The sequence below is a fragment of the Plasmodium reichenowi genome, chromosome 13 (genome assembly GCF_001601855.1).
Source record: "Plasmodium reichenowi strain SY57 chromosome 13, whole genome shotgun sequence".
Classification (NCBI taxonomy): Eukaryota; Apicomplexa; class Aconoidasida; order Haemosporida; family Plasmodiidae; genus Plasmodium; species Plasmodium reichenowi.
This window is the reverse complement of record NC_033658.1, coordinates 2015386-2030245: the sequence shown is the minus strand read 5'-3', so window position 1 is coordinate 2030245 and position 14860 is coordinate 2015386. Positions and strand designations below refer to the sequence as shown.

Sequence of the window (14860 nt, the reverse complement as noted above, 5' to 3'; positions counted from 1 at the left end):
GTATAATTTTAATTATATTAATAATTGTGTTTCTTTTTTTTTAAATAATTCAAAAAAAGTAGAAAAAAAAACAGTTTTATTTAGTTGTTGACAAAAAAAAAAAAAAAATTTTATAATATATATATGAATATATTTTTAAGTTAAAAAGCAAAAAAAAAAAAATGAAATAATTTGCAATATATATATATATATATATATATATATGTATATATATTTTTTTTAATTTATTTCCTTTTATTTATTGGAAATGTCTTAAAAAAAATATTCCTTTCTTAGTCATTTTTTAAAAATGTACAAGCTACATAAATGAAAAATCTAGGTCTGAAACATGTTTATTCCTCAGAAGGGACTTAGTAAATCTTGTTTTGCAGATAGCGCAAGATAATCTATCCTTATTTGTTTGTAAGTTTTTTTCTGAACAATATATAGCCAAACAGCATGAACATATATAAGCTATATCAATTTGCTTATTATGGCATGTACAGACAGCTATATTTGTATCCTCATTTAGATAGGTATTTGAAAAGTATTTTCTAGTATTAACAGAAGGTAGGAACCAAAAGATTATTGTCTGAGTTAATATATCTTGAATATTACCATAAGGGTTAATACTTTGAAATATAGTATTATCTAAATATAATCCGTTGGTTATATTACATATTTGTTCCAGAATTTGTGTTTTATAATTAAGAGAGAAAACATCTATTATAATATTATTTCGTTTAGCATTATATGCAATATTCATTAATTGTGTATATTGATTTGTATAATAATGACTTTTTGATATATCTAATAAAAATAATCTAGTATTAATATTTTCATATAAATTACGTATTCTATTATTATAACATAAAGCAATTGTTAAGGCTGATGATAATGCGCTTTCACTCTTTTTTTCTTTCTTATTTTCATTAATAAAATCAACTAACTTATCATATGTATCACTACAAAAATCCTTTTCCGTTAAATTGTTTTTAGCAAAAGATATATAATTTTCATATATGATTTTACAATTATTACTACAAGTAGATATAATGCATATTCTTTCAGAATTACACATTATGCAATAAAAACGAATAAATTGAAAAACGGATTTTAAAAATTCATGTAATTTTAATGTTCTGATAACATTATTTTCAAATTTTATTTGAACTCCCTCACACCATATTAACAAATTTACATCAATTATTAAAATTAAATGATTTTTAACAACCTCTTCATCTTTTATTATGTCATCTTTCTTAGTATTCTCCTCATTTTTCTCCATTTTTATGATCATGTGTATATATGTACATCATATTGAATATATTTATCTCTTTTGCAAAAAAAATATATATATATATATATATATTTTTATAACTTACAATATGGAATTATAAATAGAAGATATAACTATATTTCTATAATCAGAATTTTTTTTTTTTTAAAATATTATATGCAATCACAAGTATTATATCTTAATATAATGGGGGAAATTACTGAAATATGACATGTCAACATATATAGTATATATATATATATATATATATATATATTATACATATATATGTGTTTTTCTTTATAATCAAAATAATATACTTCTATATGTATTATATAATACATTTAAGTATATTTTATTAGTATGTGAAAAATCTTTTGAAAACAAAAAAAAAAAAAAAAAAAAAAAAGAAATAATATAAAATTTACATTTATACAAGAACACAATTTTTATTAAATAAATTAAAAAAAAAAAAATTATAAGATAATGAGGTATAATTAAAAAAAACAAAATAAATAAGTTATAATTAAAAAATAAAATAAATACGTTATAATTAAGAAAGAAATTAAATTAATTATATTTCCTAATTTATGAATGGCAAAATGAATTAAAAAAAATATAATATATTTAATATATATCGTAATAATATTTTATACATATGTAAAATATATATTTTGTTTTTATATAGCTTTTATATGATATATATATATATATATATATAAACAAAAAAAAAAAAAAAAAAACGATAAGCAAAAAGAAATGAAAAAGAGGAATATCCACATGAACATATGCTATTTTATATCAATGCAATATAATTCATTAATCAATAATTTATATATATTTAAAAAAAAAAAAAAAAAAAAATTATCATATATTTAATTACTTAATACAGGATCTGAAAGAATTTCTACATTTTTTTTATGCAAATTTGAAACATCAATATGTCGTTGAAGCATTTCTTCATTTAAAAATTTTCTCAAGCAAATAAAACAAATATTTATGTTATTATCTGATTGTTCGCTTATAATATCTTTTTCACCATTATTATTTATATGTTCATTATTATTGTTATAAATATTTGAATGATTAAAAGAATTATTTGATATATTCGTGTATCTCTTTTTCATATCATTATTATTATTAATATTATTTAATATATTATCAGAAGGTTTCACATTTTTTTTATAATCATTATTTAAAAAATTATCAATACGCTGCTTATTATTACAATCATCATGACTTTGCTCTTCAATTATATTAGTATCTGATATATTATCTTTATTTTTTATTGTTCCTTTATTCAATCCTTCGTTATTGTCTCCCTTCTCATAATCGTCATTGTTATCATTACCTTCATCATCTTCTTCATCCTCATCATCTGCCGAATCTGTGGTAAAATGTTTTTTTATAATTTCTTTATTTTTTTTTTCCAAAATAGATAAGTTATTTTCATTCATGTTCATTTGTTCAATGTTTTTTTTGGAGGCCAGAGCTATTTCTTTTGCTTTTTCTACAAATGACGAAATTTTGTTTAGTATAACCTTTTCATTGTTATTTTTTTTTTCATTTTCCTTTTCTATGTTATAATTACATGCCTTCTCTTCCAGAATATGACCATTACTTGTATTATTATTATTGATATTATCATGTTTATTATCACCATTTATAGGTACTTGTTGGTGGGTTTCTTTGTGCTCCTTATTTTTCGATGCATCCATTGAAGAAAACCTCTTATCATAATCTTCTTTTTCATATGAATATTCACCAAGATTATCCAAATAAACTCTAATCAGGCATTTTAAATTCTCTTCCCAAATATAATAACCTTTTGAGAGAGACATATAATATTTTGTATTATTATCAAAATATAATTGATACAAAGTGTGATAATAATATTGACTATTGTAATCAAAGAAAAACTCGGATAATTCAGGTTTTCCATTTTTTAGAATAATAATTTGTGAAGACCACATCAAGAAATAAGTATAATAAAGTATATTCATATGTACTACTGCTTCAAAATAATTAACAAAAAAATTAAAATACGGAATATTATTTTTAACAATTGTAGCTGAGCTTTTACTTATATCGAGTTTGGCCATTTGAATACAATTAAAAAAATATTGTTTTTCTTTTTCATATACATAATCTAATTTTAAATAGTTATCTTGAAAATTAAGATAATAATTATTTTCCATATTATTCATTATCTTTTTTGCCATATTTATATTATAAAATTCAATAAAGCAAAACCCTTTTTTTTTAACAGAACCTTTAATATCATTGAATAAATAAATACAACTTACCTCATTCTTATCAAATGTTACATTTAAAAATTGTATGAAATCTTTAATTAGTATATTTCCATCCATATTTTTTAAAATAAGCATATTACTATTTTGATCATCACATATTATCTCTTTATTAATATTTTCAAAATTATGAGAATCTTTAAATTTGTGAAATGGGTTATATGAATAGAATATATTATTATTTGACAATTTTAAATGGTTATTTTCATTCCCCTTATTATAAATATTATCATTATTATTATTACTAATATTATTGTTTGTATTTTTATAAGTATCGTTCAAAATATTTTCATAATTATTCTCCATATTGTTATATACATATGCATTTTGCATATTCAAAGTATCAGACATGATATGATTATATGTACCTTTATCAACATGTATATTATTATATAAATTTTTATTATTTATTAAATATAAATTATTTTCTTGATGGTTTATATTATTTTTTATAAATGTACTAATGGTACTAGTTTCTTTGTCTACTAATTTTGCATCACTTGTTTTGGGAGCTTTGCAAAAGTGACAAGCTGTTCTTCTAGAGAAGTTTAAGAAATTACAAGCTGAACAATACCAATCACTTACTTTATTAGGAACTGTTTTTTCTTCAACATTTTTCCCTTTATTTTTTAATTTGAATAAGGGGAATATATAAGATATATTATTTTTTATTTCAATACAATTATCTTTTTCATAAAGTGAAAATAATTTGCCAGATGCTTCATTCGAAGGGAATTCTATAATACAACATTGATCATCATTTATTCTATTCTCTAATAAAAAATTAGATTGAATTTTTTGTTGTATTATATTAAAATATGAATTATTTTTTAAAAACTCTAAATTTTCTTTTACAAATAATTCATCTTTTATTGAAAAAAAGGATAATTTATTTATATATATATTAACCGGTAAAGAAAAAGCATTATTTATGGATATATTTCTAATTAGCTCATCTATTTCATCTTCTGAAATATTATCAACTAACTTGTATATAAATATAAATCTGGATAACAAAATATTTGGTTTCATTTCTAATATATCATCTATATTTCGAATTTTTCTAAACTTATTATCATAAGATGTATAATCTTTATCATCTTTATATTCGTATGTGTTATTCTTTCTTTTCTTATATTTATAAAAATTACTTTCTGAAGCAGATGAATAATCTTTATTCTGGTCATCTTCACTTAAATCTTCTCCTGATTTATTTCTTTCCTCTTCTTTACTTTTAGCAACGGATCTCTTTTTTCTATATTCAATTTTGTTATATAAACTATTGTTGTGATTATAATGGTTCATTATTTTAGTATGTTGATTATTCTTTTCAATGTTACATTCTTTATATTTATCATAAGTTTCTGAATTATTTCTTCTATTATAATCTTTTTCTTGACTTAGGTAACTATGTTTCCTTTCATCATATTTTCTCTTTCCTTTATGATATTTATTATCTTTCTTATCTTGATATTTTTTATCATATTTGTCATCATATCTTTTGTCATATTTTTTATCATACTTGTCATCATAATTTTTATCATACTTATCATCGTAATTTTTGTTATATCTTTCATCATAATTTTTATCATGCTTGTCATCGTAATTTTTATTATATCTTTCATCATAATTTTTATCATGCTTGTCATCGTAATTTTTATTATATCTTTCATCATAATTTTTATGATACTTATCGTCACATTTTTTATCATATTTATCATCACATTTTTTATCATACTTATCATCATATTTTTTGTTATACTTGTTGTCATATTTTTTATCCATATAATCTCTAGAATTATATTTATTTTTTTCAAACATATTTTTATTATTATCTATGACGCTTTGATTTCTTTCCCTTTCAAAGACATCTCGATTATTCTTCTTTATTTTACTTTTCTCTTTATCATTATTATTATTCCTATAATCATTTTCTTTACAATAACTATCATGATTATTTTTATAATTCCTATAATTCGATGACATTTCCAAACTTCATTAAATTTTCATAATATTCAAATGAAATGAAATATATATATATAAATATATATACATAACTAAATTTTTTTTTTTTTTTTTTCCTTTCTAATTTTAAAAATAAAGGAAATTTTACTTTTCCATCATATTATATTAAATATATATATATATATATATATATTATATATATAATAATTCCATGAGTATATACTTTTCTTTAATTTATTATATGAATTTCATATTTTCATTAAATAATTATTAATATATATATATTATTTTATTCTTTATTTTATTTTTATTTTTTTTTTAAGGATATTTAAAAAATAATATTTTATTTATAAGTATATAACCATGTATATAATATATATATATATATATATGTATATATATATATATATATGTATTTTTATTGGAACGATAAAAAAAAATTAATGTTAATTATAGATGAGCAATAAGAAAGATATTCACATATATATATTATATATATATATAAATAAAGAGAAAAAATAATTTTTATTAAGATGAAAAACAATATTATACCCATTTAGAGAATGTTTATATAATTTTCTTTATAACATATTTCTTTTTTAATATATATATGTGAAAAAATAACCAAATATAAAATATTTATTTGTAATATGAACACAAAGGGAAAATTTCATTTTTTTTTTTTTTTTTCCTTAATAGGATAAAAAATATACATATTATATTTTATATATTTCTTAGTGATTGAAAATTTATATGTTGATATATATATATATATATATATATATATATATATTATTTATTATCCTTATTTCTTTATGTTTTTTCCTTTTTTATTTTTGTTAAAATTACTTTATACAAGAGTGTGTATATTTGTTTGTTTGTTTACTTGTTTATTTGTTCAATCCTTTTATATATATATATAATAATATACTTTTTTTTTGGTGAAAATGAAATAAAAAGAATAAAATAATTGTTAACATAACTAATGCGTTTATATATTATATGTTATATATATACATATATATATATATATATATATATATTTTTTTTAAAGTTTTGTTTCTTTTTTTCATATGTTTTACTTTATACATATATATTTTAAAAAATACGTAAGATGAAACATGTTTATATGTTATAATGGATTTTTTTATTATCATATTTATACTGTTACTCTCATTTTTTTTCTTTGACTATAACTTCTGTTCTAGGGGGTTGGTATTTTATATAGGAAACAAGTCACTAAAGCTTTTGAAAAAGTAATGATTCAAAAAGGAAGAAACAAATACACATAAATAATAAATAATATATAATAATTTATATGTAATATATAATTTTTGATATATAATATATTATATTTAAAATATGTAACATGTAATATATAATATTTAAAATATGGAATATTCAATATATAATATTTAATATATTTATTATTATTATTATATATATATATATATATATGCATATATATTCATTCAATTTATTTTTTTTCAACTGCAGATGTAATAATTTAGAAAAGGTTTACAGAAGTACCATTTATTTAATATTTCCTTTTTTACAACATATATTTGTTCACATATTTTATTATTATATAGAAAAGAAAAAAGAATATTTGAATAATTTAATTTTTGAGCAATCAAAGGAATGCTATGATATAAAAGGACAAAAGGAATTTGAAGCATGTAATTTTAGAAAGGAAGATATATTCAATTATATTATTGAAACTAGTATAAGAATAAAAAATTATGTATACAATAAAGCATTACATATATTTTTTTTTATTGTTGAATATACAAATATTTATGAAAATATCAATTTAAATTGTTATATTAATACAAGGGAGGTGTTAAATAATAATAATTTTGGTGTAGTGATAATAGACTATTATTTACCTAATACTAGTATTAAAAAAAAAAAAAAAAAAAAAAAAAAAGATCAAACAAATGATAATATTAATGATTCTGAAAAAATTGACCTGTATGATTTAGTTAATATAAAGCAAGAGAGAAAAATAAAATTTGTTTTAATTGACAATAAATGGAAACATATCTTAGGTTTAGGAAAAATAGAAGATCCAAATGTTCAACATTTATATTTGCAGGATACCGTTTTGATTCAGTATTTACAATTCTCTTGGATATTTAAAAACCACTTTTTTAAAAAGTTATACAATGATAGAACTGTAACTACACACAACTATTATGAAATAAAAAAAAATAGTATGCAACAAAATGATAGAGATGGGGTTAAAGAACAATATAATAAAAAGACATGTCTAGGAGAAGAAGAATTAATTGTTGATGGAAATATTTGTAATAATAATCATCTTAATGATCATGTAAATATTAAAGATGAAGAATATTATAATAACAAAAATTATATGAATGATCAAGAAGAAATTATTATAAGATCATTAAAAAAATGGAATATAAATAAAGAAAATGTATGCAGTAATAAAGAAGGGAATTTTAAACTAATAACAAATAATGACAAATTAATGGAAAATACAATAAATAAAAATGATAATAAAGATTTATATATAGAAACACAAAAAATGAAAGAAAATCATATATATAATAATAGTATAAATTTAAAGAAAACAAAAATTAATGAAATAGAGCAAAATAATCTTAATACTCAAAAGAACAATTGCTATAGTAATAAAGAAAAATATCATATTAATCAAGAAAAGAAAAAACAACAATTAAAATATATAAAAAATGAAAATATGATTCGAGATAAATTAAAAATGCAATTAAATAGATGGAAGTATAAAAATATTAAAGGAATTATTGTAATACTTCCTGAAATTTTTTATAATTATATAAATATGAATGAAATGGAAAATAAAATACCTATTTATTATTTCCTAAAAAAAGATATAAAAATTGATACATTTACAGTTATAGCGAAATTATTAGGTTATATTTGTATACATATACATATTAACATAAACTTTGGATTCTCCATACCATTTATATTCAAATCGAAAACTACCAATATTTTAAACATATCAAATAACTTTAATCTACATATGAATAAAAACCTATTTAATATATATAATGAAAATGGAACTTCTAATATTAAAGGAACACACACAAATATTTCATCTGATGATAAGAAATTAAAATGTAGTAAACATATTTCAAAACAGGATATCAAAAATAATAATAATCTTTGCCATAAGTCGATATCATATCTTAATGATCATGAAAAAGAAAATAAAAATAAACAAGATAAAATGAATATCTATAGTTATATAAATGATCATATAAATATTTATAATAATGATAACAATGAAAATAATTCATTTCATAACAATGTATATAATAAACAGAATGATAAAATAAAGGACACTATTAATTATATCGATCAAAATGACAAAAACAATTGTCATGATTTCTTTCTTAATAATAATTATAATGAACAAAGTAATGAATATCATAATCATCAACAATATGTTAATAATATTAATGATGAAAATAGATACCCAAATTATGCACATAATAATAATAATAATAATTATATACATACAGAAAATTATACAAATTCTAAATTAAACAATATTGTTGAAAATAAGTTCAACATCGATGATAATTATACTTTCCTTTTTTCTACCCCTTTCTCATTTTTTAGTGATAATTATAATGACTTAAATATTGCAATGAACCATTTTAAAGCTATTTTTAAAAATTATAATTTTGTTTTCCTATGTTTTAATGATGGTACTAATATTATGCTGAATTATTTCTTGGAAAAAATTTATAAAAAGAAAAAAAATAAAACTCCTGGAGGCATGACAACATTGATAAGCACAGCTGGTGTTGCTGAAAATATTAAAAACACCTTTAATCTTTATAATACTAATGCATATAAATGTCACATAAATAATTATAAAAAAAAACATGTTCATGATACTAAAGGACACACTTATGATAATGAAAAAAAAAAACATTCAAAATTATATCCCATCAATAAAAGTGAAGAAGACAAAAAATCAAAATGTGCCTTGCATAAACCCAATAATAAAAGTAATATAATGAGTCTTTTTTTTGGAGAAAAAAAAAAAAAAAAAAAATATTTAGAGCATGAACAAATGAATCGAAGTCAAAGATTTAAGAAAATTACGAAAAAATGGAATATACATAAAATATTAAGTGACATAAAAGGAAATGATAAAACCAGTTTTATAAATGAAGATAAAAAAATTAATGAAAAGAAATATAACGAAATTGATAAAAACGATTCTGATGATTCGAATGCTAGTTATGATGATGAAAAAATATTAAGTCATGTAGTAAAAGAGCAAATGCATTCAGGAGAAGATGAAAAAGAAGAACTAGGAGAACCAAAAGAAAAAGGTAATAAAAGTTGTCAAGAGGAAGAAGAGGAAGAAGAAGATGATGACGAAGATGATGACGAAGAGGAAGATCAAGGTGTAAACAATTATGATAAAGTTGTAGACAATTTCGATAATTATGTAGATGATGTTGATAGAGATGTAGAAAACTACGATAATTATATAGATGATGTCGATCGAAATGTAGAAAATTACGATAAAGGTATAGCTGATGTCGATCACCATTTGAACGATGTCCATAAAGATGTAGATGATCAGAAGAAGGTACACGAAGTAATAGCAGATATAGAAATAGAAGACAAAAAGGTTGAGGGAAAAAATGTAAATTTAAAAGGTGCACAAAACAAAACTGAGTATCACCAAGAGATGGTGAAAAAACTGGATACGGATCAAAATATAAATATAGATAAAAAAACAATGAATCGAATAAATAATTCGGAATTTTCGAATAATGTTGAAAATGTACAAGACAAGCAAAAGAATAAAATAAAAAAAGAGGAAATGTTTACAAAAAATACCAAAAAAAATATGAAAATAAAAATGAAGGATAATAAAAATAATGATATGGGAAAATTAAGAAATATTAAAGAGAAATTGAAAAAAAAAAAAATGGAAACCCTTTTGAATTTATCTAAATTAAATATTTTTCATAAAAACTCAGAACAGATGTCTGAAAATAATATTAAAGAAGAAGATAATTTATATAGAAATGACCATAATCCCAATGAATCGAAAATATGGAGCATATATGAAAGTCATGTGTCTAATGATCCTCGAGGTTCTGCTAGTACATACAAAGGAAATTCTAGTACAAATAAATTTGCTAATATGAGTCTAAGTAATTTTGCATCCTTTATTAAAAAGCACAAGACTAATAATAGTAACCATAGTTTAGTTGGCAGTTTTAAGGATAATTTGGAAATTAAAGAAATTATATCGAAGGCAAATTGTGAAACAAATTTGAACAAGTATATAGATTTAAATAAAGAAAATGTTATAGAAATAGATATGAAAGAATTTGTAGAACCAAATATAAAACATGATGTTGAAAAGAATGTGTTTAAGGATATTAACAAGAATACAAATAATGAAATTGTAAAAAAACATAATATTATAGATGAGAAAAATTTGAATACAGAGATTCAAAAATATGTTAATTATAATAATGAGAAACATATAAAAGAGGACTTTGAAAGGAACGTAGAAAATAATTCTGAGGGACATGAAATGAAAAATTCTGAAATAAAAAAAATCAAATTAAATATATTGGAAAAATTCAGAAAAAAAGAAATAAGGAAATGTGAAAATATGGATGATGCCCCAAGAATATCCAACAAATTTAGGTATAGTTTTTTTAAAATTCGAAATAGATTTAAACATAATTTTAATGCATGTGATAATAAGACAAATCAAGAAAAGAAAAATATGGAAAGGGATAAAATAATGATAAATTCCTTTATAAAAAATAAAAATGCAATGGTTTCGGATGCCAACAGTACGTCTACAGCAGATTCCAATTTTGATGATTATGGAAAGAAACATACAAAAGAAATATGTATCTTAATTAATTTTTCATATAATAATATGTTTGATATATTTAATTATCCTGATGATTTTATAGAAACTAAAAAACGGAAATTTTCTATAGTTCATAAGTTTTTTTATTCATTAAATATATTTTTCAATTCTTTTTCTACTCTTATAAAACAGAGATATTTTTTCCGTTGTACAAGTGAGTTATCAAATTTTTTAAAAAGATCATTGTTTTATGATTTTTACAATAATTTATTGTGTAAAATTAGTACAGATGACCAGGACAGAGATAAATTTTTATTAGATATAAATAATAGTAGTAATGAATATGACGTCCATTTAAAACGTTTAAGTGATATAACATATATATCTAATACAGATAGACCTGAAAAATATAGAGACCTATTAGAAAATAAATCGAATATTACAGGTATATATAATGATAAAAAAAATGTGAGCAGAACAAATATAAGTACTTATATTAATAAGGACATGGAATGTACATGGAATGATAATAATCAAAACAATAAATGTGAAAAAAATTTTGAGAATATAAAAAATGAGTATATACAAGAAATAGATAAAATTCATTTAAAATACAATAATATTAATAATAATAATAATAATATTAGTGAAAAGAATAATATAAGGAGTAATATAGGAAATGAAATATATAACAACGTATCAGATATGAATAAAAAAAATATTAGTAATAATGTAAGTAATCCAATGGAATATAATAAGGATTATACATATAATAATTCGTCCATAAGAGATAATGATAATAATATTAATGTGGAAATATATAATAAGAATTCCTTTAACACTATTGAATATTTTGAAAACAATTTATCATTTTTTAATAAAATACATAAAATGAATAAAAAAAAAGACGCGTATAAATGTGACGAAAATTTATATTGTAAGACTAAAAATATAAAAAGTAATAATGAACTATATGATGTTAAGAATAGTTATAAATTAAATAATAATAATAATAATATGGTTTTTAATGAAACATATAATAATAGCACGTTTTGTAAAAATATATATAGTGACTCTTTTGAAAGTAAAATTAGAGTATATTTTAATATTAAATCATTATACGAAAAATGGAAAATATATTTTGAAGATAAACAAATAGATATAAGTATACAAGATAAATTTTTATATAATTTATCATTTATATATAATGTATATAATTATTTAATTTTAATATATATATATACATACTATAACGAAGAAAGTTATTTAGCTTTTTGTAATAATCAAAAATTTTATCAATTCATTGAAAAAATACATGGTTATTTTAACGAAAAGAAAAATAGTCATATACTTTATAGAAATGTTAGGAATAGTGAATCTTTTAATACATCTATAATACCAAGATTTTTAAATTATCATGATTATAAATTATTAAAAGTATTCTTTTTCATGTTACAAAATTCATCTAATAAATTTATATCTAAAAATATACATCTGTTCAATTTCCCAGTTGTTTTCATTTTCTCTTCTGATTCCAAAAATTTTAATTTTAACCATTTTGATATCATAAAAATTTCAAAAAATAATAATATTATATATTTATTATATAAAAGGGGAAACGAAGGATTATTCCTATCAGGCTTAAAACCATATATATGGATATATAGAGTTCTCTTTGATTTTGTTGAATCATTATTTTTATCCAGTTTTGACAGTTAGAGAGTCATAACAAATTATACATGGTTTGAATATATATAATTTATTGATTCTGCGTAAATGTCCTTTTTTTTTTTTTTTTTTTTTCTTTTTCTTTTTCTGTTTATATTTTAATATGCATATATAAATATATTCATTCGAATAATTTTCTGTATATTTCTCTTTTAAATGTTACAAAATATGTTAATATAAAAGTAGGTTATTTTATATATATATATATATATATATAGATATATATGCTTGTGTTTTTTTTTTTTTTTTTTTCTTTTTTTTTTGAGTCATAATTCTCATTACAATAATATAAAGAAAACCTCTTTTATGGTATCCAATATTTTTTAAAGAGTCCACAAATGAGACAATTAACAAACATAAAATAAAAATATATATCGAAATTTATTTTAATATATGTATTTCTTGTACATCCATGTAGATTGAATATACATTCCTTTTTTATTTATTAAAAAGATTTTAATTAGTTCTTTAATTATTTTATTTTTATAAATTTTTTTACATGTATATATAAATAAATAAATAAATATATATATATATATATATATATATATATTCATTTTTATTTTCTTTATAAGATCTATAGATATAAAATAAATAATGAAATATAAAAAAGGATATAGAATAAAGTAAATTATATAAAATAACAAAAGCAAAACGGTAATATAATTTATACAATTATATTATAAATATACCATATCAATGCTCTAAACATATGAAAATATATAGACAAAAATATTTATTATAACTAGGTATCATAAAATAATGAAATAAAAAAACTTGAAATAGATTTTTATGGAATATGAAAAATATATAAATTTAAATAAAACGGTTGTTTATAATTTTGTGAATTTTTTTAATGAACCAATAGATCATTGAAAGCAAATTGTTCGGAAAATTACATATACATATAAATAAATAAATAAATAGATATATATATATATATATATATATATATATATGTATATTTTTTTTTTGTGTCTCTTATAATGTTTGTTCTGTACTGGTAGAAGAATCACTTGTTGATTTTGATTGGTCCTTACTCGTTTCAGCCTTATGTTCATCATTTACTGGTGTTATATTTACAATACGTACAGTTTTTTCTGAATTAACAATCTGAAAAATAAAAAAGGAATAAAAGTACATATATAATATATAATGCAATAAAATCAGCTAATATATATATATATATATATATATATAATATGTATTGAATAAGAATCTTATATATGTTAAAAATAACTTACCGCGTTATATAATCTATAAACTACTATTAGGAAGAAAGCTAATAATAAAAAGCTTAAAATTAAATGGGAACTACAATGTTCATGATGTCGACAAAAGAAAGCAGTTATTGGCATACAAGGCCTATCATGAGCTAGAGTATGTACATGTGGAATGTGATGATGTACATGTGGAGTATGTTGATGCATATGTGCTAAATGATGTAAGTGTTCTCCTAAATGTTGAGCCCAATGAGTTCCTACTTGGTTTACTTGATTGTATACGTCATATGGACAAGGCTGCATTTTGATAAAAGGATAATAAAACGAAATAAAAAAAAAAATTAAAAAAAAAAAAAAAAAAAGAAAAAGAATTTTACTTATATATATATATATATATAATTTTTATTAGGTAAAATTATATACAATTAATTATATTTAAAAAAGAAATAAAAATAAATATAAAAATTAATATTTTAATGTATATTAAATTTTTAAGGCG

General features: G+C 19.6%; 4 protein-coding genes across 4 annotated transcripts; 1 reads left to right on the top strand and 3 right to left on the bottom strand.

Annotated features, from left to right (window-relative positions):
- Positions 1-298: 298 nt before the first annotated feature.
- Positions 299-1279, bottom strand: PRSY57_1352500 (RNA polymerase II transcription factor B subunit 4, putative; the record flags this gene model as incomplete). The annotated part of the gene is made up of 1 exon (XM_012909448.1): positions 299-1279. The coding sequence occupies one exon, from the start codon at positions 1277-1279 to the stop codon at positions 299-301; it is 981 nt and encodes a 326-aa protein (XP_012764902.1).
- Positions 1280-2133: 854 nt separating this feature from the next.
- On the bottom strand, positions 2134-5556 carry PRSY57_1352400 (Ran-binding protein, putative; the record flags this gene model as incomplete). Its single annotated transcript, XM_012909447.2, has 1 exon — positions 2134-5556. One exon carries the CDS (start codon positions 5554-5556, stop codon positions 2134-2136), a length of 3423 nt encoding a protein of 1140 aa, XP_012764901.2.
- Positions 5557-6672: 1116 nt separating this feature from the next.
- Positions 6673-13129, top strand: PRSY57_1352300 (hypothetical protein; the record flags this gene model as incomplete). The annotated part of the gene is made up of 2 exons (XM_012909446.2): positions 6673-6791; positions 7033-13129. The coding sequence occupies 2 exons, from the start codon at positions 6673-6675 to the stop codon at positions 13127-13129; spliced, it is 6216 nt and encodes a 2071-aa protein (XP_012764900.2).
- A 990-nt stretch (positions 13130-14119) lies between these two features.
- On the bottom strand, positions 14120-14664 carry PRSY57_1352200 (membrane associated histidine-rich protein; the record flags this gene model as incomplete). The annotated part of the gene is made up of 2 exons (XM_012909445.2): positions 14120-14251; positions 14383-14664. 2 exons carry the CDS (start codon positions 14662-14664, stop codon positions 14120-14122), a joined length of 414 nt encoding a protein of 137 aa, XP_012764899.1.
- Between the last annotated feature and the right edge of the window lie 196 nt (positions 14665-14860).